The sequence below is a fragment of the Trachypithecus francoisi genome, unplaced genomic scaffold (genome assembly GCF_009764315.1).
Source record: "Trachypithecus francoisi isolate TF-2019V2 unplaced genomic scaffold, Tfra_2.0 Lachesis_group19, whole genome shotgun sequence".
NCBI classification, from domain to species: Eukaryota; Metazoa; Chordata; class Mammalia; order Primates; family Cercopithecidae; genus Trachypithecus; species Trachypithecus francoisi.
The window spans coordinates 22,375,850-22,402,779 of record NW_022681464.1 but is presented as its reverse complement, the minus strand read 5'-3'; the positions used below and the strand labels follow the sequence as shown (position 1 = coordinate 22,402,779).

The 26,930-nt window shown below is 36.9% G+C and overlaps 1 protein-coding gene across 1 annotated transcript; it reads right to left on the bottom strand.

Moving 5' to 3' along the window:
• Positions 1–258: 258 nt before the first annotated feature.
• LOC117064242 lies at positions 259–26,803 on the bottom strand. Its single transcript, XM_033178501.1, has 2 exons — positions 26,366–26,803; positions 259–2,338 (listed from the first exon to the last, which is right to left on the bottom strand). The coding sequence occupies exons 1-2, from the start codon at positions 26,801–26,803 to the stop codon at positions 2,195–2,197; spliced, it is 582 nt and encodes a 193-aa protein (XP_033034392.1). The 3' UTR covers positions 259–2,194.
• Between the last annotated feature and the right edge of the window lie 127 nt (positions 26,804–26,930).

Sequence of the window (26,930 nt, the reverse complement as noted above, 5' to 3'; positions counted from 1 at the left end):
ACCAGCCTAGCCAACATGGACAAACCCCGTCTTTACTAAAGATATAAAAAATTACCTGGGCGTGGTGGCACGTACCTGTAATCCCAGCTACTCCAGAGGCTGGGTCAGGAGAATCGCTTGAACCCGGGAGGCAGAGATTGTAGTGAGCTGAGATTGCACCATTGTACTCCAGCCTGGGCGAAAGGGCGAGATTCTGTCTCAAAAAAAAAAAAAAAAAAGACATCCAGGATGCCCACGTGGTCTTTGCTGGCATGAGTAGGGATAGAGCCATGGGTTTCTTCTTGGAGTATTTGGCTGGCATAGCACAGTAAGTGTTGTGTCTTGCCTGGCTGTCCCTTTCCTGGTCCTTTGCTTAGAGACAGTAGACCTTTGCTGGTGCCTGTTTTTCTGCACCCTTGGCATCTCTTGGTAGTCTGCTTCTTTAATACCCTGCCTAGTATATATGAGACAAAAAACAAAATACAAAATCCAGGGAACTCATTTATGTACTGTCCCTTGGGTCCCCAAATTGTCAAGCCAATTTACTTCTTCCTTTTCACCTTTTAACATTTTTATATTTTTGTGTATACATGATGTCCAGGATTTTTAACTGTACTTATCAGGAGGAATAGGAAAGTACATCTAACCCATTCTATCTTCCCTGAATATGCAGTCTCCAGAACTATCCTCTTTACTGCATGAATAAGATCAGTGTAAGTCTAGATAGTTTTCAAAATATAAACATTTGAGATTAGATATATTTGTTCTTTCATTCATAGAATATTGAGGCTTTAAAAATAATATGAATAATAGCTACCAGTTATTAAGCACTTGGTGTATGTCAAATACTGTGTTAAAAATCTTTTAAAATAATATAGTTAATCTTCAGAGGAAGCCTATGAGATGCAGATTATTATCTTCACCTCAAACTTAAAGAAACTGAGGGAGCTGAGTGGGGTGGCTCACACCTGTAATCCCTGCACTTTGGGAGGCCAAGACAGGCAGATCACTTGAGGTCAGGACTTCGAGACCAACCTGGCCAACATGGCAAAACTCCATCTCTACTGGAAATACAAAAAAAAAAAAAAAGCCAGGTGTGGTGGCACACACCTACACACCTATAATCCTAGCTACTGGGTAGCCTGAGGCATGAGAATCACTTGAGCCCAGGAGGCAGATAGGCAGAGATTGCAGTGAGCTAAGATCATATCACTGCACTCCAGCCTGGGTGACAGGGCAAGATTCTGTACAAAAAAAAAAAAAAAAAAAGGAAGAAAGAAAGAAACTTTGGTTCATAATAAACAAACAACTTCCTTAGTTCACACAGACAGTGAATGGTGGAATTTTGTCTCAAATCCAGTTCATAATCTGAAGTATTTTTTATTTGGAAGCCCCTGTGGCTGACTGCCTTTAGGAAATCTAGTAGATACCTAGATACTAGTAAATAATCTAATAGATAAAGATCAGCATATAAGCTAACTTGACAGTTACACTGAAATATGAAACTTAACCGAGTTGGCAGATTTCACCATACTATCGTCTATGGATGACAGGTATTTTAAATAATATCTCACAAAATGTTAATGCAATTATCTTCCATTTGTAATCAGTCTCTTTCTTGGCTCTTTCTCTACATACTGCAGGAATAATTATCTTCAATTCAGAGCCAGTCCAGACTGATGGAAGAAGTATGTAGCACAACCTCTATTATAACTTCCAATGGGTCTTAGAACAGAGTCATACTTGGGATCCAAAGCCCATCATGAGTATTATCTTCTTTCATTCCCTCGCACTCCTCTCCCATCAGACTTCTCCATTGTGAGCTAAAGCCCAATTAGATATTGCAGGCAAGCCCCATATGTACACTCTGCTCCTTCTTTTAACACTCTTGATCTCACAGCTATCATCTTAACTTCTAATCCACGAGCCTCATGGTGCAATCCTGTGAATGGCTATCCTTTCTCTTTCTTGACAGACACCCTTCCCACATGACTGGATGTGCTCCATGTCTGCTTTTCCTGGGCAGATCTCCTGGAAAGATCTTCCTGAGCACTGATGCAGGGTGAGCCTTCCTGACATAGATGGTCTTCAAGGCATATTACTTCTGCGATTGGAGACTGCTTGAATTACCCAACTTTGAAATATCTTTTGCAAATATATTTTACATCTATGGTCGCCAACAAAAAGATGTACATATCCTAGGAAACATGTAAGATCATGTGTTGAGGAGCTGAAAATATAGATTTTTCATATTTATAGGCTTTTTAATAAACAAGGAAAATGGAAAAAAGCATACTTCCCTATTATTTAATATGTAGAGTGATGCTGGCATATATACACGGAGACAATGTGAAGTATCCTGGGGAAGAGAAGAAAAGAAGTTATGCAACAGGAAAGCCCTGATAGTGGCCCTCTAACTCATTGATTCAAGTTACTGAGTGAACTGGCTTCATGGAATATACTGTTTTAAATGGTAGAATCCTTATAACACTTTGTAAAGATATCAGAAGGAACACTGAAAACCTTTTGTACCACACAGCAGTTTGACGATCCAACAGTGAAGTACTTTCAAAAGTCATTGAGCTTAAAGATAAGTTATATGCTTCTTTTTTTAAAAATAAAAATGCATTTGTTTCAATTTTATAGGTTTTTTTTTTTTTTTTTTTGAGACGGAGTCTCGCTCTGTCGCCAGGGCTGGAGTGCAGTGGCCGGATCTCAGCTCACTGCAAGCTCCGCCTCCTGGGGTTTACGCCATTCTCCTGCCTCAGCCTCCCGAGTAGCTGGGACTACAGGCGCCCGCCACCTCGCCCGGCTCGTTTTTTTTTTTGTATTTTTTAGTAGAGACGGGGTTTCACCGTGTTAGCCAGGATGGTCTCGATCTCCTGACCTCGTGATCCGCCCGTCTCGGCCTCCCAAAGTGCTGGGATTACAGGCTTGAGCCACCGCGCCCGGCCTTTTATAGGTCTTTTTTATGGTAACACTAACTGTCACAGTATGTTGTCTACAGATATTTGAAGAAATAAAAATATATGTACCTAGTTACTTATTAACTAAATGGGACAGATACCATTTTAACTGAGAAAAATAACTTCTTTTTCAAAAGAATCTCATAGTATCAAGGAACATGTTTAAAATATTACTATTATTATGCAATTCTGTTTTTGAAATGATCATTACTTCAACTCTAGTAAAAAGATTGCCATACATGGCCAATTAAAAAAAAATTGAAACAGTATTTCTAACCTCTTATCTTCTAAATGAAAATTTCAGAAATGTCTTTTTAACCAATTTGCTAAAATTATTAAAATCTAACATCTTCCAATTGGCAAGTAGTTTGCTAAAGCAACTGGTTGGCACTGGAGAAGATGGAAATGTTAGCTGAACTTCTACAAAATTCTTCACATCACTCGCAAATATGGTTGAAATATGTATATCACGATTTATCCAATGAAACCTTTTACATTAGTCATATGTATCTTTGTGAAGTGCCTTTTCAGCTCTAAAACCATTAGAAACTGGACGTGAAGTCAGTCTAATTTAGAACAAAAGTAGCTCTACTTTTAATTTAGTTAATTAGTTAATTTAGAATTAAACAAGCTTTTAAAAAATAGTTTTAATTACAGTGCTTTCACTAAAAATGAATATTGATTATTTGATACTTTAATAAGAACAGAAATACTTGCTATTATTAATAAGTTAACTAAAATAAAGAATAAATGTATAGTAATCTTTTTTTTTTTTTTCTTGAGATAGAGTGTCACTGTTGCCCAGGCTAGAGTGCAGTGACATGATCCTGGCTCACTGCAGCCTCTCTCTGCCTTCCATGTTGAAGCGATTCTCCTGTCTCAGCCTCCTAAGTAGCTGGGATTACAGGCACATGCCACCACACTCAGCTAATTTTGTATTTTTATTAGAGACAGGGTTTCACCATGTTAGCCAGGCTGATCTCGAACTCCTGACCTCAGGAGACCCACCCGCCTTAGCCTCCCTAAGTGCTGGGATTACAGGCGTGAGGCAACACTCCCAGCATCTTAGTTAATCTTTAGAACTTTATAATTTGTATTTTATTTATGTTTGATAATATATAAATTTGCTACTATACTAATATAGTACACAGTTGAATAGTAGCAGCATATGTCTTGATATTTTATGTATCATTTTAACTCTGGGTTATATGCTTAGAAAAATAAGTTGCAAGAACATTGCCTCTGATGTTACAGCTGCCTTGTAAATCATCTCTGAGGCTAACTGTACCCTCAAACTCCACACCACAGTGAAATGGGGACAAAAAAAGAGTTCTTCACCCCAAACTTGCAAACTTATAGCTAAAGCTATTTGCACACAAGCACATAAATGCACACTTACAGAACAAGTGCAAAATTTACAATACGTTACCAATAATTATTGAATCTAGGTGGAAAATATATGTGTTTATTCCTTAGCTTTTAGTTTTGTTTAAATATTTTTAGGGTGAAAAGCTTGAAGAATAAAACTCTTTATTCATATATCTAGTATAAAAATAACTTTATTAATACGTTTCCTAAATATTCTTCTATTCAACAGTAATTATTGGGCTGCTGTTATATAAAGACATTCATTTGAAAGGATTTTTTTGATATATGCCTTAATTTCCCATTTCTGTCTGTTCACATATATACAATTCCTAGTTTCAATGAAAGAGAGAGTGGAATGTTCACTGATTAAGAAGTGGCAAAGTATTTTTTTCTATAAAGCAGCTTTAATATATCAACTATTCTAATACAGAATTTATTCTTGGCAGAATGTATTCTACAGCTGCTATTTATATTCATTCTATTGTAATCTTTTCCTTGTCAATTTTTAAAGAGGAGGCCAGATAAAAAAATAAACTGAAGAGGTTTGATTCCTTAAACAAAACAAAACAAAAAAGTGCTGAATATTCTTTATCATGGGAACCACCCAGAGGACAAAAATGTACACTGATTTCCGAAGCACCCTTCCAAATCTTCAGTGTCATCAAAATTAAATTTCACAGGGTTTCCCCCTTCTGTATATCTACAAACTGGGCATTAAAACTAGTTCCAGTAAGGAGGTTTCTACACATATATGAAAGGATTTTGATGACATTATAATAACCAACAGAGTGGAGCTGGAGCAATTTCTGATGATTTTGAAATCTCAAGACATTTAATTTCTGTTATAAAATATTAATAAAACATCTGACATGCTAACAAAATTATAAAGAAGTACATCACACAGGAGAGAAATTTGGTGGCATCGATCTGGACTCCAAACTGAGTTTTTTGAACTCAATTATGCATGTGCCTACTATTAACATTTGTGCTAATTGTGTATTTAATGAAGAGAGGCAACACTTTCAGAGACAGACATAGTCATAACCTCTTCATAATCAATGTATTTCAAAAGTGTGGGGCAGGGCAGTCTGAGCTAGTGCTGTTTTTACATGCCTGTAAGTAGAAGTGACTTATTTTGTAAAATGAATGTGGATAGGTTTTTGTTGTTTTGTCATTAGGAGTTTGTGGTTCCACATTCTTTATTACTGCAGGAATTTCAGGGCATAGTATTTCTTATTAGGAGGGAAAGAAAGAAAAGAATACTTGAGGATGATCATAAGCACTTTTATCCACTGAGGGGTGGATAGCAAAGTAGCATAAGTTTCTGCAGTCACAAAGTTTAGGACAAGAGGCCAGCTCCTAATTGTTGGGAGCCATGAGATAGCTGGAATAATATCTGATACAGCTATGCATGTGTACTAGAATCCAGCAATTCAAGTAAATAGATGACAGATGGTGGGAACCAAGCTTCTCGTTGTAGTGGGAGGTCATAAGTAAGGAGAAAAGGATAGGATGATCCACGTGGAAATGAATTAAGAGTTGGAGACATCAATATGAACTCATGTTTGCCTTAATATAGATACAGATTGTTACATCCAAAAATGTTTACAGATATCTATATAAGTCATGGACTGCATAATAGTGTTTTGGTCAATGACAGACTGCATGTATTATAATATGTGTTTTCCTGTAAGGTCATAATGGAGCTGAAAAATTTCCATTGCCCAGTGACATTGTTGCTGTTATAACATCAAAGAGCAGTGAATTACTCATGTGTTTTGGTGCTGCTGGTATAAACAAACCTACTACACTGCCAGTTGTACAAAAGTATATCGCACATACAATTATGTACAGTATATAATACTCGATAATACCAATAAATGACTGTGTTACTGGTTTATGTATTTACTATGTTATACTTATTACTGGTATTTTATAGTGTACTCATACTTATTTTTTTTTTTTTTTTTTTTTGAGGCGGAGTCTCGCTCTATCGCCCGGACTGGAGTGCAGTGGCCGGATCTCAGCTCACTGCAAGCTCCGCCTCCCGGGTTTACGCCATTCTCCTGCCTCAGCCTCCCGAGTAGCTGGGACTACAGGCGCCCGCCACCTCGCCTGGCTAATTTTTTGTATTTTTAGTAGAGACGGGGTTTCACCGTGTTAGCCAGGATGGTCTCGATCTCCTGACCTCGTGATCCGCCCGTCTCGGCCTCCCAAAGTGCTGGGAACTCATACTTATTTTTAAAAGCTAACTGTAAAACAGGCTCAGGCATGTCCTTCAGGGAGTATTCAGAAGAAGGCATGGCTATCATAGAAGATGACAGACCTATGCATGTTATTGCCCCTGAAGACTCCCAGTGAAACAAGCTGTGTAGGTGGAAGACATTGATACTGATGCTCCTGACCCCATGTAGGTCCAGGCTAATGTGCGTGTTTCAGTATTAGCTTTTTACAAAAAGTTTAAAATGTAAAAAATAAAAATAAAATTAAATAGAAAAAAGCTTATAGTATAAGGATATAAAGAAATAGTTTTGTACAGCTGTACAACGTGTTTCTGTTTTTTTTTTTTTTTTTTTTTGAGACGGAGTCTCGCTGTGTCGCCCAGGCTGGAGTGCAGTGGCGCGATCTCGGCTCACTGCAAGCTCCGCCTCCCGGGTTCCCGCCATTCTCCCGCCTCAGCCTCCGAGTAGCTGGGACTACAGGCGCCCGCCACCTCGCCCGGCTAGTTTTTTGTATTTTTAGTAGAGACGGGGTGTGTTTCTGTTTTAAGCTAAAGGTTATTACAAAAGAGTCAAAAAGTTTTAAAAAGTTAAAAAGTTTATAAAGTAAAAACATAACAGTGAGCTAAGGTTAAGTTATTATTGAATAAAAATATTTTTAATTTATTTAGTGTAGTCTAAGTGTACAGTGTTTATAAAGTCTACTACAGTAGTGTACAGTAATGTCCTCAGCCTTCATGTTCACTCACCATTCACTCACTGACTCACACAGAACAATTTCCAGTCCTGGTAAGCTCCATTCATGGTAAGTTCCCTATACTACTGTATCATTTGTAGTCTTTCATATTATATTCTTATTGTAACTTTTCTATGTTTGAATATGTTAAGATACACAAATGCTTACTATTGTGTTACAATTTCCTATAGAAAATAGTACAGTAACATGCTGTAGAGGTTTATATACTATATAAACATACTATATACTGTACCATATAGCATAGGTATGTAGTAGACTATACAATCTAGGTTTGTGTAAGTGCACTCTATGATGTTCACACAATGAGAAAATTGCTTAATGACACATTCCTCAGAATGTATCCCTGTCATTAAGTGACTCATGACTGTATATCAGGTAGTATATATACATGTATTTTTTTGAACTCTTAGCTGAGAAGAGCTAAAAATAACACTTCAGTAGCAACAAGTGCTACACAATAGAGAATGTGGAACCTCCCACTACAAGCTTGGTTTCTAATACTCTTCTCCAATAAAAGAACCAGGACTCCTCAGGAAATGAGGATACGAGGACTGGGACAGGCAATATATAAGATTCACTGGGGCATCTTCTAAGCCAGCAAATAAGGAAGTGCTCAAAGAAATAGTGATGGGTATGTGTCAAAAGGACACAGGAACCATCTGAAAGAATTCTGAATCACCAAAGCTGGAACATTTTGGGCACCAAAATAAAGAAAGGTGTATTAGAAAATAAGTCAGGCTGAGGGCAGTGGCTCATGCCCGTAATCCCAGCACTTTAGGAGGCCAAGGCAGGCGGATCACCTGAGGTCAGGAGTTTGAGACCAGCCCTGATCAACGTGGTGAAACCTCATCTCTACTAAAAATACAAAATTAGCCAGGTGCGGTGGTGCATACCTGTAATCCCAGCTACTCGGGAGGCTGAGGCAGGAGAATCACTTGAACTTAGGAGGCAGAGGTTGCAGTGAGCCAAGGTTGTGCCATTGCACTCCAGCCTGGGCAACAAGAGCACAACTCGGTCTCAGAGAAAAAAAAGAAAGAAAATAACTCAAACTATAAAATAAATATCAATTCCCTCACAGCGATATTAGTAATAAATAAAGGGTATTAATACTGAATAAATGGGAAGAATAAACAAATTTCTTATGCAGAAGAATACAAATAATTTATGTAGATACTTCATTCCTTCTTAATGTGACTGCACATAGCGACTTCCTTCCAAAATGTACAGTATGAAAAGGAAGGTGGGTACAAGAACTTTACTACAGAGAATCCTGACAAACACTACTTCAGCGATATAGCCAAGGTCAACATCAAAAGTAATAAATCATGTTGATAGTATGTACTCTTGAAATTTTGTGATTAAAATGACACTTAAGCTTTCTGGCCTTCGTTTAAAAACAATAACCTGATTCTAATTATGAGAAAGATATCAGACCAATTCCGATGGAGGTACATCCTGTCACAGATCTGAAAAGATATCTGACCCGTAGTCCTCATAACTGTTAAGGTCATCAAAACCAAGGAAAGTTTGAGAAACTGTTATAGCCAAAATGAATCGAAGGAGATATAATATGGTAACTATATGAATATGGTACCCTTATGGGAGCCTGAAATATAAAGAACATTAAGTAAAAAGTGATGGAAGCCTGAATAAAGTATGGGCTTTAGTTTATAACAATATAAAGTTGATATTGATAATATTAATTAATCAACTGTGACAAACATACCATAATAGTATAATAATATGGGACTTTCGACTGATGTATAGGGGAATACTTTGCATACTTTTGTAATTTTTCTATAAATCTAAAACGGTTCTAGAATATAAAGTTTATTTATAAAATAATGATATAAAAGTTTTTAAGGAAGTCAAATACATGTTGAGCATGCTTTACTAAGTAAACATATATACATATAAAGAAGAAGAAAATAAGAAATGTTCTTTACAAGTATACGTGATTAAAATGTCAATAACTGACTCAGAATCTCTTTGTGGCATATATATTTCAACAAAATCTGAGATATAATAATATGTATCCTCGTTTTCACTTTTTAAAAAATAAAGAAATATTTTATAGTAGAAAATTGTATTCTGTTGTGTGAAGGTGTAGTTTCTCAGAATAGGTGCAAGTAACAAACTTTGACTCGCATCACATCAAGTTTTATCTCAGCTCTGTCATTCACAAGTTGTATGACCTTCTGCAATTTACGTATCTGCAGCTTAGCTTCCTCCTCCCTAAAACAGGAAGAATAACAGCGTTGCAGAATTTTGCTCCTTAGTTCAGCTAAAACTGGGTTTTTGTCACACAACCAGGAAAATTTAGGCACACAGACACACTGAAGAGTGAGTGGAGCAGGATTTTATTGGGCAAAAAGGGGAAAAAAAGAAAAAAACTCAGTGAAGTGAGATGGAGTCCTGCTTACAGGTCCCGCATCTCACAAATAGATTCCAGGCCATAACACAGGAACTGAAGAGGCCAGGCTCCTCCACGTGCCTGTGGCTCCACCTTGTTTCCCCAGAGTGCATGTGGCATGTTCAGACAAGACCCTGGGCAGTTCCCTCATCTGCACAAAAGCATCTGATGTAAACACTTGTGGGGTGGGTGAGAGATTCTCCAGGAACTTATTTTTATCTCCCTAGGAATTTGGCCGTCTCATTCTCCCCTTGAAAGATGTACATCTAACTACTGTTAGGATAAGGATTAGGATAAGGATAAGCATAAGGATAAGGATAAGGAGAAGGAGAAGGAGAAGGAGAAGGAGAAGGATAAGGACAAGGACAAGGACAAAGACTGATCTTAACTGCTCCCTGCCAACAGGGGGTTCTGTTTTGGGAAAACAGCAGTTAGAGCTCCCTGAGAGGCCTAAGGGTCCCCAACAGAAGGGGCCATCGTCTGAGGCTCCAGTTACATGACTGTTTGGAGTTTCACGGCCTGAAGGTGACAAGAGACAAACCAGGTTATTAGAAAACATGAATCAAAACAAAATAAGTGTGGGGCAAGTACAACTCAAAAATCCTGATGCCTTTTACCAGTTTGAGCAGTGAAATGGAAGCCAAAAGCACGACTGGTAGAAACTAAACAAAACAAAACAAAACCATTTACCCTTTTTCTGGCATGTCAGTCTTCTGGGTTCCTTTCTCCTGAGTCCAATCCTAAGCCAATCAGTGTAAGGTTTGGGAAATTAACTCTTCCCAGTTTGGAGGATGCATTTGAGTGAAGTTTTCCATAGTACAGAGACACAATTACTTATTAGTGAAGAGGGGACAGGGGAGGAAAAAGGAAAAAAGAAGGCGTTTTTTTCAGAGCAGTCTCAGGGGTTCAGGACACATTTGAAAGTGGTACAGACTGAAGATGAATGGCTACTTATCTGGAAAGTGGGGAGTAGGCATCTCTGGTTTCTTTCTCTTCCTAGCAAATACCCAGGGTACTTGAGGGAGAGAACACAAGGCAATCCTTTTCCTTTCCTACATCCTTGTATCCCCAAGTCCTGGCGACCACAACAGGGTGCCACCCAGGGTGTCAAAGCAGATTTCACCTATGTTAACAGGCGGTACAGGGACGAGAATATCTGCTCTTACCCACATACACCCCATCTCCCCTGCTGTCAGTAGCCTTTGAACTCTCTAGACCTCATTTATGCCATGGATACTAGCATGACTTTTATCCATGAAACAGGGAGCTTGGCTTAATCGGCAGGAATTAGTCATGCTCACCTGCTATATGCCTTTTAATTTCCATTATCATCTACCTCTGGATCCCTCAGATCCAATTCTCTTTCCTAGGGCTTTCACTTGAAGCTTGGAATTGAGTTTGGGAGAAAAATGTGTTTTGCGGGTGTTGTATGGACTTCTCATAAGCCAAATGCTAAGGTGAAGCTGTGGAATTGAGTCATCCCGCAACAAGGGAGAGAAAAGGATCTCTTGTGACATGCTCAGTTAACTGGTAGCTATAGTCATGTTGTTAAGATTTGTGTGCATGGAGCTTGACTTTGGTTAGCACCCTTGGTCTTACTTTCCCAAAAAGGAAACCTCCAGGTAATGTGCACCCTATTTATATCCATAAACTGGCAAGATTTGCAGGATAGTTGCTCAGAACTAGAATGTTGATCCAGATTTTTACATTAACAATCCCTCTTGTTCCTTTGGAGCTGCAGCTAGAAATTGCTGGTTGGTTTACAGGAATAAGCACAGTTAGTTTAAAATGTAGGCAAACGTTTAGAAAACAGCTAATGAGTCTAGAATTTAATGACAAATGTATGATAAGTTGTGCAACATAATTTCTCTCTCTGTAGTCCTCATTTGTGTTAAAAACAGATCATGATAGGACTGCATTGTTTGCAAAATATAATTTAGTCTTATACTTGGCCTTTTTATTTACACAATGTGCAGCAAGAATAATTATTTCTACATAGGTCTTTTAGATTGGCTTTGTTCTGTTCCACAAGGAATCTCAGATAAGACCTTTTAAAGCCTAGCCCAGCCATGGGTTTGTATCTGCAAATACCTGTGTGTTGTGTAAACTCGTCTCTTCTTGAGATTCAAAGAACATGTGGTTTCTGGGCATGTTGAAAAGTGACAATCTTTACTCACAGCAAGTTAGGAACCCTGTACAGGGACTGTGTAAACAAGGTAGGAGGCCACTTTTTCCAATAGGCTCTTATTGGCTCTGAAAGTTGAGCTTGTCTCCTTAAAGGGAAGTATACTCTTCCAATCAAAGCCTTGGTAAAACACCAGTTCCTCCAAATGTGCCTTGTTGCAAAAGAAAACGCATTCTTATTGCACTGCAGCAAACAACTATATTGCCATAGTTAAAAATACTCACGGATAGTTTCCACATTCTAGAGGAACCAGGCAGAGAGAAAAAAACATGCTCCAAATTTTGTTAACATAGGAGTATAGCTTTCTTAATTATTAAAGGCTATAAATAGCCCAAAATAAGTTTCCTTGACTTACTGAAAAACAAAACAAGGATCAGCAATATTCCAAGCAAAAGTCAAAAAGATTAAGTCAGTTTTCTATTAGCTCAGTCCACTCAGTTAATTCTTATTTTGCTTGATATTTGTGAACATTTCAGCTCTTCTTGAGTTGAGTCTTGTAGGTTTTTCCTTTATTCTAGTGTTACAATCTCCAAAATTATCAGAAATCTGCATTTGAGAGCATCTGTAAAAGTACTATAGTTGATTATAAACCACTTTTTGAAGAGGATCAAAACAAGACCACAATTATCTCTGAAGCATAAAATGTCCAGGGTGGTTATAGTCAGAATCACAACTGGTAAATAAATTCAGTTATCTCTATGGTATACAATAACTTAACAACCTTGCAATTTATAGCATATACTCAGCCATTAGAATTTTAGAAATGTCATTAAATTTTGGAACATATATTAGTATTATTCACCCAAAATGTAACCTAAATAAGATTGAACATCATTTTGGCAATCCCATGTAACTAAACATGTCAAATAATCCTGTTTACCTCTCTTTTGGAAACTCCAGGGGCACTCTGTAGCATCCAAAAGCCAGACATTAGGAAAGACAATTTTGAAACCGAAGTTTGATATTGGGAAACCTGTTAAATACGTGAGAGGTTTAAGTCACTTGATACTATGAAATAGAATTTGAGATGACTATAAATTATTTATTTTGCCAAAATGATGATTCAGAAATATTAAAAAGCAAAAAATAAAACCCTTTACAAATTTTGCTAAAGAGCAGATTAGTGCCTTAAAGTACCTAGTTGTGGCCAGGCGTGGTGGCTCACATCTGTAATCCCAGCACTTTGGGAGGCCGAGGTGGGCGGATCATGAGGTCAGGAGATCAAGACCATCCTGGTTAACACGGTGAAACCCTGTCTCTACTAAAAATACAAAAAATTAGCCGGGCATGGTGGCGGGTGCCTGTAGTCCCAGCTACTTGGGAGGCTGAGGCAGGAGAATGGTGTGAACCTGGGAGGCGGAGCTTGCAGTAAGTGGAGATTGCACCACTGCACTCCAGCCTGGGCAACAGAGCGAGACTCCATCTCAGGAAAAAAAAAAAAAAAGTACCTAGTTGTGCTTTTCTTTCAATGCTCAATTTACAGAAAACCCATATTATATACTTTTGAATGTAGTCAATATATTCACACATGGAATTTTTGCAAGATTAATTTTTGTCGTGCTTCCATCACTTCTTAAACCCTCAGCTTCAACTTATGTAATTCAAAACAATCCTTCAACCAACCCAAGGCAGGAATTTACATCTCCATGCCTTCTTATAATCTTTTACTAAATACACACTTTACTGTTCTTACGCACTTTATATGTAAATATATTTCCAGTAGTCTCAATTACATGTTATAATGGTAACTCCTAGCAATTTTTAACTTTAATGTGAAACCTGGTAAGTTGTTTTAATTATGTACAAGGTACAGCCAAGGTTTGACTCCTTCCAGAACAATTAAGGGTGTTGTTAATTCCATATGTCCCAGGCCTTACCAATTGTTAAGCAGGCAAGTTGAACAGTTCTCAAAAACCGAAAAAGCAGTTTATAACCTTAAACAATTTATCAAACCTAGTATCTGACCTACATAATTTAGTCCACCTATCTACATTTTGGTGACATTTGCATTTTACCAATGATCTTTAAGGTTGTTTTTATTTTTCAAAGATTAAAGTCACAGGAACTGAAAGTTACCACAGCTTTTATCTTCCCTTTAAAAATATTTGATCCAAGCACTTGTCTTCCTTTAGGCCAATTAATTAGAGCTCTTTTTTATAGACATCACACATACAACACATATATAACTACACAAACAGGCAGAAAAAACACCAGTAGCCATGAGATTTCTCATTTGCCAATCTCCTAATTGGATTTTTGTCTTCTCATGCATGCATTAAGAGTGGCAAGACACAATGGAGAAAAAGAATTCAGTTGACTGAGAAAAAACCCTTTTGCCAGCAAAAAAAGATTCAAGAAAAGAAAACATAAAGGCATTTTAAATATACCTATAACTTGGATATCCACTTTTAATTAAGCTGCATGCTTTTTAAGAAAATCCTTTTAAATCCCTCGTTCCTGACATTAGCCACACCAAGTGAACAATATTTCTGGCTTTACCAAAGGTGACCCCCAGGGGCTCAGAGAAAGGAAAATGCAAAGTGGTTCATGGAGGGGAAGAGAGTAAACAGCAAAAATTATGCAGATATCAAACCAGAAAGGACTCATTCCCTGAGCCAGGATTGAACTTGGCCACCATTGTAAAATGGTGGAGGCTAAACAAAACATTTCCACGTGTTTACGGGTCACATTCCCAAGAATATAAAACTAGATGGGAACCTGCAGCAAAGTTAACTACTGACCATACAGAAAGTCATGCAAAGCACATCAGATTGGCTACAGCTTAAGACCAACCTCACAAATCCATTTTCATAATTAAAATTTTACAGATAATGTAAACAGTGATTCTTATCATTCCTAGACTAGTAAAACATCTTCTAAAAGGGAAAAAAAAACCTCTCTCTTAAAAGTTAACTCCTGGCCAGGTGTGGTGGCTCACACCTGTAATCCTAGCACTTTGGGAAGCTGAGGTGGGTGGATCAAGAGGTCAGGAGATCAAGACCAGCCTGGCTAACAGGGTGAAACCCCATCTCTACTAAAAATACAAAAACTAGCCGGGTGTGGTGGCATGCACCTGTAATCTCAGCTACTCGGGAGGCTGAGGCAGGAGAATTGTTTGAACCCAGGAGGTGGAGGTTACAGTGAGCCAAGATTGCACCACTGCACTCCAGCCTGGCGACTGAGCGAGACTCTGTCTCAAAAAAAAAAAAAAAAACAAAAGTTAACTCCTGACCTGGTGTAGGAAAAAAGAAAAGCTTAAAGTGTAGGACTGTGTTAACTGCTTTCAGGGTAAGAGGAAAGGAAGAAAAAAGTTTAAAGTGCACCCTTGAGCCTGGGGGAAGTACCTCTTGTTCTTATACAAATGGCTTCCTAGCCCCAGCTGGGAGGGGGATGGAGGAGCTGCGGGTGCCTGCAGTTATTGGGGTGGGGTGGTGCACTGTTTCTTCTACCCTCAGAAGAAGTCAGAGGACAAAAAGGCTTAGAAGCAAATGAGCAAAAGATATTTTGGTTCACATTTTACCCTTCCTCAAGCCCCACATTGGGCGCCAAAATGTTGCAAAATTTTTATCCTTAGTTCAGCTAAAATCAGGTTCTCGTCACATGACCAGCAAATTTAGACACATAAACACATCAAAGGGTTAGTAGAACAGGATTTTATTGGGCAAAAAAAAGAAAAAAATAATAATACCTCAGCAAAATGAGATGGAATCCTGCTGCTAGGTCCCCCACCTCACAGATTTATTCCAGGCCACCACACAGGAACAGAAGAAGCCAATCTCCTCTTCCAGCTTGTGGATCCACCCCAATGGGTGCACTCCACTGCAGTGCACATGTGGGCATGCTTAGACAAGGCCCTGGGCTGGTTCCCTCATGTACACAAAAGCACCTGATGTTAACACATGCAGGGTGGATTGGAGACTCTCTGGGTATCCCTTTTCATCTGTCAAGGCATTTGGCTGTCTCAACAGTACATAATTTATAATATTCTTGCAAGTAATAAGTAAATCAAGTACTTGTTACCATGCCAGTGGTATAATAAGTGATCAATAAATGTTAGCTAGTATTGTTAATATAATCAGTACATTCCCAAGAAGCATCTATTTCTACATGTGTATTGTCCTTAACATGAACAAATATTTGACTATTTTGATACATAAAAATGTTAATAAAATTTCTCTAAGTGTAGCATTGTGAATATGAAAGTCAGAAACTTTTATATTGATCATAAAAGCATTGAAAGGAAGAGTCCAACTGAATCTCCCCTCTCCTCCTCTCCCTTTACTTCTTTTTCTCTCACTTCTTCCTTTTCTGCCATGATCCTTTTATATATAGGAGTGACAATGACTTTAAAGAAATACAAGGATAAATGGAGAAGTCACATTGTAGTGTCCTGGACTGAGATGTTTGGATGTAATTTGCAAAAGACTGATAATTATATTAATCCAAACTGGTGACATATAATCACTTAATTGTGTCTAACCAAAGACAGTAATATTCAGATACACACTGCCTAAGCAAAATGAGTGAGTAAAACAAATGTTATCTTTATTGCTTGGAAATGCATATATTAGTTTATTCAGATAATGGTGGACAAGTCATATGTACTAGGCCTTGGGTTAATCATGGTGTTACAGTGCTGCAATAAAGACATAATTCCTTTTCTTAGAAAGTATCCAGTTACTGGGGAGGATTGTGAGGATTAACTACTAAAAAGAAAAGACATTTGAAGAAATAATGGCTGAAACATTTCCAAATTTGGTGAGAATTATAAACTCACAGATGCAAGAAGCTCAATGAACCAAAAGCAAAAGAAACAGAAAGCAAACTATACCAAAGATTTTAAAATAAAATTGCTCAAAACCACTGATAAATAAAAAATCCCAAAAGCAGCCAGGGAGAAAAAAGACTGGTTAGGAACACAGGGACAAAGATGAGGATGACAACAGATTTCTCATCATAAATGACACAAGTGAGAAGACAGTGGAAGGATTTGATACAGATTATATACCAGCAGCTTCACCATTCCCCTTTCTGGGTAGAAATCAATTGGCAAGTGGATTCTGACATTTATGTGAAAAATCAATGAATCCTAAAAAGCTAAAACAACTTCAAAAAGAATAACAAAGCTCAAGATCTTACACTACCTGATTTCAATATTTATAATAATACTATACTAATTGAAATGATGTGATATTGGCATAAAGAAAGTCACATATAAGAATGTAACCCAATAAACAGTGCCGAAAAACACCCATATAATCATGGTTGATCAAGTTTTTGACAAATGTGCCATGATAAATCAATCAAGAAAAGGATTTTCTTTTCAACAAATGATTATGGAATAATTGGATATTCATATATTAAAACAATGAACTGATACCTGTAGCTCACAGCACACATAAAATCCACACCCTAACTCAAAGTAAGTCATATACATAAGTTTGTGAGCTAAACCTAAAAAATCTCTAGAAGAAAACATGAGGAAAAATATGTGACCTTTGGTTAGGTAAAAATTTCTTAGATACGATACTATAAACATACTCTATACATGCACACACACACACAGACACACACACACACATTTGGCTAATTGAGTTTCATCAAAATTGAGATCTTCTGCTCTTCAAAAGATACCATTAGGAAAATTAAAAGATAAGTCATATACAGGGATAAACTAGCTATAAATCACATATATGGCAAAATACTTATATGCAGTATATATGAAGAAGTCTTGAAAATCAATAGTAAGTAGATGAAAGACACAGTTTTAAAATGGATAAAATATTTGAATATGCATTTCACCAAAAATATTGTGTCACTTTGTAAACATACTTAAAATAAGATGGAGCAATTTAAAAATTTGCTCATGTATTTACCATACAATACAACAATTCCATTTGTAGGCATTTACCAAGAAAAATGAAAACATACCCACAGAAAGACTTGTACACAAATGTTCATGGCACTATTATTTATAATTGCCAAGAGCTGTAGACATTCTAAGTATACTTCAGTTTGTGAATGGATAAACAAAATGTTGCTTATCCATAAAGTAGCATACTGTGAAAAAAAAGAGACAAACTACTGATAAATGCAACAAAAATGGATAAATGTAAAATAGATTTGCTAAGTGAAAGAAACCGAACTTACAAGATTGCACATTATGTGATTCCATGTCCTGGAATTAGAAACTGAATTTCACTTCAAATGAGCATGAAGGCATTTTTTGGGGGATGGTCAAACAGTTGTAAAATTAGTTTAAGGTTGTGGTTGCATAAACGTATATATTTACACAAATAAAACCTCAAATTATAAAATTACATTGGCTAAAGGCAAGGCATGCAAGTTGTATAAATTTATAAATTTCAGTAAAATTTATGAAACTTTAATAAATACAATTCAGAGAAACAAAAGAGAAAATCAATAAATAGCCTATCATACATCATAGAAATTGAATTTGCTGTACAACCCTTTACAAACATAGTACACACACAATTATAACTTCAGTCCTATGTGGTTTCAGGAATGAATTCTACAAAACATTTAAGGAAGAAATAATACTAATCTAACAACTGTTCTTTCAGCATTTTGGCATACAAAGAAGGAACAAACTTTCCAATTTATTTTATGAGTTGACCAATACTATAGTAAGATATCTAGAAGATATTAAAAAATCAACAATAAAGGATTAAAATTCTTCATGAACATAAAGACAGACATCATAACAAAATATTAGAAAAAATAAATCCAGTAATACATAAAAGTAAACTTAAAAGGAATGAGTGGTATATTGTAGAAATATAAGGTGTAACATGAGAAAATGAATCCATGTAACATACTACATCAGCAGAATAAAAATATCTTATGATCATATGTATAAATATAGTAAAGTGCCTATAATCCCAGCACTTTGGGAGGGCGAGGTGGGCGGATCATGAGGTTAGGAGATCGAGACCATCCTGGCTAACATGGTGAAACGCCATCTGTACTAAAAATACAAAAACAAAATTAGCTGGGTGTGGTCGCAGGCACCTGTAGTCCCAGCTACTTGGGAGGCTGAGGTGGGAGAATGGCATGAACCCAGGAGGTGGAGCTTGCTGTGAGCCGAAACTGTGCCACCGCACTGCAGCCTGGGCTAGTGAGCAAGATTCCGTCTGAAAAAAAAAAAAAAAAAAAAAAAAACACCAGAAAAGCTTTTGACAAAATTTAAGACCTATTCAGAAAACAGGGAAGGAACTGCGAGCTTTTTAGGAAAGGAGGATAATTTTCTGAATCAGATAAATTGTATCTGCAAAAGTCATGCAGCTAATATGATACTTAAGTGAAACATGTATCTCTTTACTTCAACTTTAAGGATGTAAATAGGTAAGTGTGTTTACTCTCACTACTGGTGCTCAGAATTGCTCCTTAAGACCTAGTCAGTGCAATAAAGCAAGAAAATAAACAAAATTTATTAAATCAGAAAGGAAATATAACTTCCCTTATTCATAGACAACATAATTATTCTACATATACATATAAAAATACTACTTGAATCTATAATAACACCAAAAGTGAATTTAACATCATAGTATACAAGATCAACATTCAAATATCAATTTTATTTCTTATATTATTAGCTAATAAACCAAGAATCAAATTTAAATACTATTTTGAATAGCATAGGAAATATCAAAACTTGGGAATAAATGTAACAAACATGTCCCAGAGTACTACATTAAACATTTTAAAACATGGCTGACATAAATTCAAGAAATCCCTCAAAAATGAATTCAACTTTATGGATATACCAATTTTGATATTGTGAATGTCTTTCTAAATTAGTCTACAAATTCAATGTCATCCATATAAAAATGGCTGATTCTTTAAATTTATTGTATACAGAAATGCAAGAATCTAGAAAGTCCATTACGATCTTGAAAAGGAAAAATAAAATTTTAGGATTTATGTATCTGATTTCAAGGTCACTATAAAGCTACTGACATCAAAACAGTTTGTTATTGGTCTAAGTGTAACCACACAGGTTAATATGATAAAATATAAAGGCTGGAAATAGAGTCATACATATATGGTCAATTAACATTTGATCACAGTGCCAAGTCAATTCAATTAGTAAAAGTAATCATGATAAACTGTATAGAAACATCTGGATAGCCTGTGAAAAACATTAGATCCCTGTCTCATCCTACACACAAAATTATAGTTAGATCATAGATATGAATGTAAAACCTAGACCACAGAGCTTCTAGAATAAAATAAAGGAGAATGGCTTCTTCTTTTTTTTTTTTTTTTTTGAGACGGAGTCTGGCTCTGTTACCCGGGCTGGAGTGCAGTGGCCGGATCTCAGCTCACTGTAAGCTCCGCCTCCTGGGTTCCCGCCATTCTCTTGCCTCAGCCTCCGGAGTAGCTGGGACTACAGGCGCCCGCCACCTCGCCCGGCTAGTTTTTTGTATTTTTTTAGTAGAGACGGGGTTTCACCGTGTTAGCCAGGATGGTTTCGATAAGGAGAATGGCTTCTTAAATTTGGAGTAGGCAAAGATTTCTTGGGTAACACTCAAAAATCCTAACCATAAAAGAAAAAAAAATATATAAATTGGACCTCATAAAATACACCTGACACCATTACAAAAATAAATAGATGGAGCTACCAATAGGGGATATTACTAACAGTCTATTAACAGGCCAAACTTATCTACGGTGATTGAAGTCTGAGAGAGGTTGTTTCTGCAGGCATGAGGAGTGACTGGAAATGGCATAAGGAAACATTTGGGGTGATGAGAATGCTCTGTATCTTGTTTTGGATGATAGTTACTATGTAATATACAATTATTAAAAGTCATCAGACCAAACATTTGAGACCTATACCTTTTATTTTATGTTAATTATACTTCCAGTAAAAAACAAAAGAATAGAACATTTTCAAAACTTCAGAAATTTTATTAAAGTGAAACACTCCTTGACTACATAGAGAACTTAGCAATAAGCCCACAGATAGAAAGGGGAGATTAGTTTTATAAAATAGAAATTAACTAAATGATTATAGGTTAGGTAGAAAAGTGATCTAGACAATCTACCATGGAGTTAATCACCTCTTGGTCTGAAAAAGGGGAGGGTCTCCAGAGAAAAGAATTTTCTACTAAAAAATGCGCATTGATTAAAATTCCTATCAGCAACTCAATCCAGATATTGTTAAAATGCATGATTCATTATTTTGACATCTAAATGTCATAACTATCTTTGATCCTTTTCCTTGGGGATACCTTGCCTAAATGTGATAGAGTGGTAGAAAGTCACGGGGAGTGGGTGAGCAAGAATCTCTTTTTCTGGATCTCTCTATTCCCACACAGAAGATAAATAGGCTTAGTTCTATCCTCACTCCCAGCCTCACTGGGGCTATGAAAATGCTGAACAGATTTCTGCCACTGCAGGGTCATTGTTCTCTTTTTTCTTAAATATAGTCCTACTGCTTTACTCACTAATAGGTGGGCCTCAGTGGGGGTGGCAATTCCTGCGCTCCCCCCCACCTTTATTTCTTTCCCCACATAAGCCAATGAACAATTGGATGACACTTCCTTGGCCACAATGGGCTCCTAAGAGATCTTCCAGTTATTCCTGCTATTTAGCTAATCAATCATGTCACCCCATGGTTACTGGAAGTGTGTTGGCTAAGATGATCAGCCGTGTCCCCTGCAATAAAACTCAATGGGAAAGCAATAAGAATTCTTCAGTTACAAAAGGAGCCCTATCGCCCCATCACTTCAATCCATCCTTTTAAAAGTTGCAGAATAGCTTTATATCTTCCTTTGAGCTTTTGGTGCTATGCATAGAATGGAGAGGACGTTCCAATATCAGGTTACTATCTAAGGGGTACACTTCCTATGTTTTACTGTACAACTTAAAATAGCAGTTAGGTACAAAATTACTGGAATAAATTACTTGTTAATGATCCTTCTGAAGTTCTTTTTTGGGGGTCTCCATCACAAAATTTACTCTTTTGGTAAACATGAAAATGGAGGGAAACATCTTATCAGTCAATGACCAAAATTTCATTATGTCAGAGACAGTAGCTGTAATTAGAATTCTAGTCTTCTTTGGGAACTAAGAAATTCTTTCTACATAAAGATGAATTTAGCAGCATGTAATTTTCCTTCTTATCCACTAAATGTGGGATTGAATTAGAGTTTACCTAGAAAAATCTAATTTGTAGTTTTGAAAATAAGCAAAAAGCTGTTAGACTGCAATGTTGAAATTCTGATCACATTATATATGCATGATAGTATCATGCAAAGCTTTATTTACATTTGCTAAGTGTGTGTGTGTGTGTGTGTGTGTTTTCATCTTGTATAAACTAATGAGTGGTGTTGTTAGGGAATATGTGTATCCCTCTTTGTGTAATGGATTAAGTGTGAGTCCTGTTAAACGCTAGGCCATAAATCAGACTGTGTTCTCTATGGCTAATTAAGGGTTTAAAGGGGAAAAAGGTAAATTCTTGAATGAAGGGCTCTACTCAGAAGGAGAGTTTGTTATTGCACAAAGAAAGGAGAGAGATAAAACAGAAAAAAGAGCAGCTTAAGAAAGTGAAAAAGAAAACTACGGAAATACTTTTAGCTACTTTTTTCTATTTTTCCTCAGATTTAAGAACACTTTAGCTGCTAAGGCTCTGGATATACGACGAAAAATTTTATGTTTCAACTAGTGCACTGAAATATACAAACAATACAAATTGGCCAGAGAATTAAAAATGAGTCTCAAAATAGCTCTAATTTGTCTTTTTAATGATGTGCTTTGACAATATAAATGAAATCACCTAAAGAAAAATATTGAAGAAAATAAAATTTTAATTTTCTTTATAGCTACACATATCTTCATAATTAAAATATGCCGAAATCTTAAAGTATTAAACTGTTACAGATTGCAAGTAAAAACAAAAAGATCACAGTCATCCTACTCATGTCGTAGTGGAAGAATTGTCACAAGTTTATATGAACTTTCTTTCAGATAATATTTTTAAGGCTTCTACATGTTCCTGAAGTGAAGCTAATTTGTTTATATTCATAGGATAAACTGACTTTAAATAGATATAATGAGGGACTCAAAAAGTAAAGGATATGTAGGAGAAGAATGAAAGGGACAAAGTCAAAATTCATTTGCCCTTAGGAGCATCACTCAGTAATACTTGACTACACATAATGAATAATAGTGATACTTAGCTTTATTTTACTTTACATTTCCTAAACTGTTCAATAAACTACAAATAGGACAGGAAAAAATGATACTAAGTAAAATGATGAAACTGTATCTTGATTTGCTGGACGTTTGTTGTAATAAAAATAAAAGAGATCATTTTCCTTTATTTCTAGTGGTTTATTTTTTATTCAGTAAATATTTATTGCACCTTAGAGTATGACAGGGAATTTGCTTGAAATTTAGTGAATTGAGCAGTGGACAAAGAAGACAAGGGGATCACCTTCATGGATTTTCCAGACCAGTTAGATTCTAAATGGTCATTAACAAAAGATGTTTAGAAAAATTAAAATTCTTAAATGTTATTAGTTGAAAATTCAGAGATTCTAAGCTTACGCATAGTAAACAAACTGACTTCAGAAATAAAACCCATGGGGCATGGCCATCAGACCAACAAAGACCTCTCCCACCTCCCCTGTGACCCTGGCTTCTATTCTCTCCCTCATCTTTTATTACTCCTTCCCCATTCCACCTACTGTTCTGTGTTGTTCCTGCTGGTGGGATTTTGTGGGAGAGGAATGGAAGATATTTCTATTTAATCCAGACTTCCTCCCACAATATTCAACAGGCATGTACAGGCATGTGGATGGTAGCCCTGTACACAAGGAGTTTGAATCCGAAGGAATCCCAGCCCCCTATCCCCGCCTGAAACACCTAAAGTTTCCCATATTTGGTGAACTCTTTGATTAGGATTCATTGTGAAAGTCTGTATCTCCTGAGGGACCACAGAAATGAACAAACAACTTCTGTCCTCAAATCCTTAGGTGTCTCTTTTCTTGCTCTTGGAGCCTCACATTAACTTAGCCCATTTTCCAGTAAACCTCCATTTTGTCCAGTAAACCATTTTCCAAGTCCTCTATTTTGTCATATGTAAATTAATATTTCTTACTCTGGGTTATATACCTATTGTTTATTGATTGTTAAACATGTTGCAATAAACATTACAGGGAATGAAAAAAATCTGCTGGAATTGATGAGAGGAGATACGCACAAAAGTTTACATTGTTGAATTCAGAACTATTAGTAGGAATGGAAATGAAGAAAGCAGTGGAAGGCAGAGAAGGTGCTGCTACATGCCAATTGAACTCTGGAGGGATCTTCATTACTGTATAATTGGGACGGGGACTCAGACAATGGAGGATTTACAGGCAATTCTAACTGGAGCATGTTCCCTGAGTTACTACTCTCTACTCATTTAAAACAAGAGTTCTTGAAATATATGTGATCTCACATGAATTTAATTGAATGTAAGCAGTGCTTGGTAGATGTCATCTATCTAATTTAATATTTTCCTAGGTTTCAATGGTCCTGACTGACCTTTACCACATTTGTGTGTGAAAAAGCTTTTCTCCATTCCTACAAGTGTGAATATTCAAATCCTACCCATTCCTCAAATCCCACCTGAAAACTTCTCTTTATTAAAGCTTTATTTAATCTCCCCAGCAGAGTTATTTCTCCCATTAATTTTCACAGAAATTTACTTGTACATTTCTTATAATGTATTTCACTTTATGTTGAAAAGCTATTCATACAATTAACCAAATTATAAAACATCTGTAATTGATTAATCTCTTCCCTGCCCCCTGCCACAAAGTCAATATAGAAGAAAGAAATGTAACAATGGTCTCTTTGAAATGGTGGCCTACTCCTCTTCTGGTGCTCTGTAAAATACGTTATTTTGACATAGACTATTCACCAAGTCTTTAATCACGACTTACCTGCTATGGACTATTTATATCCAAGTACCCAAAAGGTGAGGTAGAATCTAAGAGTGAGTTCATAATATTGATTCTTATACTCAGCTCTCTGTCAGAGAATGAATGCATAAACAATAGCTTTTTTTTAAAAAAAAAAACCCATCAATTTACATCTGTTTAAGTAGGACAATATATTTTCTCTTCTTTAATAACCAGAAATTGGCCTTTCTGTGAAATAACTGAATATGTATTTTTCCTTTAGCTGGCTCCAAAACTTCTTATTAGGCACTATTTCACAGAAAATAACAAATTATATGTTATGGTCTGATTGCTTAAAATAGGTATTTCTGAGTAGAAGAAAAACATTAGAATGAAAATACTTTGAAAATATATCAATTACTTTAGCCATAAAGAGAATTCTGGAAAATAAAAGCAGATGTGAACGTGATTCAAATTTAATATATTTGAAACGTAAAGTAAAAATATAATACACCTGGATAGAATTATGCAAATTGCATGGATAAAATTTTCCCCTAGGGATAACTTCAGCGTGTTCTCTAAATCTATTTTAGAAAAAGTGGAGATAATCTTTTGATATTTTCTAAAACTGATGCATAACCTTTTCCTCAGTCTAATCAATTAATAAAACAAATAGTCTAAAAGAATTGTATGCAGCTCTATATGATTATGAACTGTCTCTGCATAATTTTTGGTAATCAAACATTTTTATTACTTCAGTCATTTGACAGTACTCTCAAAGGAATCACCTTACTCTAATTGTTCTCATTCTCAGACATAAATCTTTTCATTAGATGTAAGTGTTCATTTTTTAGACATGAGTAGTTTTAAACAGGCAGTATGGAATTGAATAAACAACATGAGATTAGGGTCAAAAGACTTGAGTTCTTAAAAATGATTTAGCAAGAGATCTTGGATACGTTGTCATGTTTTTGAGTTTCATTTCCTCATTTGTACAGTAGAAGGGAAAATATATGTTTAACTGAGCTGTTTTGTGGATCAAACGAGACAATGTGTATGAAAAAACACAAAGTACTATTTATATGCCATTAATATCCTATTCAGGAAATAACTTCAGAAAAATAATCCGGTAACAGTGACCTTTTTGTTTTCAGATACTCAAGACAAATACACATAATTACTGTGTGGGTCACAGCGTCATTTTTTTCTTTGCTTAACAATAACTCTACCAACGCAAACCAGAGATGTATGAAGTTGAAAAGATTACCATCAACTTTTAAGTCTTAACATATTTTTTGGTAGTTCGCTAATAAGGATAACAATCCAACACTTTATGTATCTCAGACCTGAAAATTATAAATAATTTTAATACAAAAGCGTTAGCTTTTCAGTTTTTCCCATGTGCATCATGTTTTACTCTACAGAATGTTGACTACACACTGTTTAAAAATAATTAGCCCTACGGTACGGCATTGCGTGGATTCACGGTCTCGGCTCTTTGGTCCTGCATTGTTTGAGATGCTGTAGGTGGTTCAACATTGTGTTAAGTTGCACGTACATTATTAGTTCTGTATCCGAAGACACTGGCTCTGTACCCTTTCAATAAGGCTCTGGGAGTTCCCCCAGCCAAGCAGAGACAGGGTTCAGGGAGCCCAACAGAGTAGAGTAGTGGGGAGTGTGTGTGAGAGTGCACGCGTGAGCGCACAGGACAGAGGCGTCGAGGTGCGGGGCGGACTCCTACACAAGTTCCAAAGGCCACCGTGTCCGCGGCTTTCGGCCCGAGCGGGACAGGGGGAAGCGGGTGGAACGGCCTGCACCAAGTGGGCAGCGCTCCGGGAATTTGGCGGCAGCGTTGGAGGGAGAGGGGTCTCGCGAGGGTTTCAGGGCGTGGCTGGGGTAGGGGGCGCGCGGCGAGTGTGCGCGGGTGTGCGCGCGCGAGAGGGCGAGTGTGAGCGCGGCGAGTGTGAGCGCGGCGAGTGTGCGGCCGCGTCGCCATTCCTCGTGACGTCAGAGTGTATTGTTGTGAGCCGGGCCGAGCGGAGCATCCCCGGAGCTGTCACCGCGGCGGCCGCGGCGGTGGCGCAGCGCGAGCCCCGCACGAGCGAGCCCGGCCGGCGCCGTCC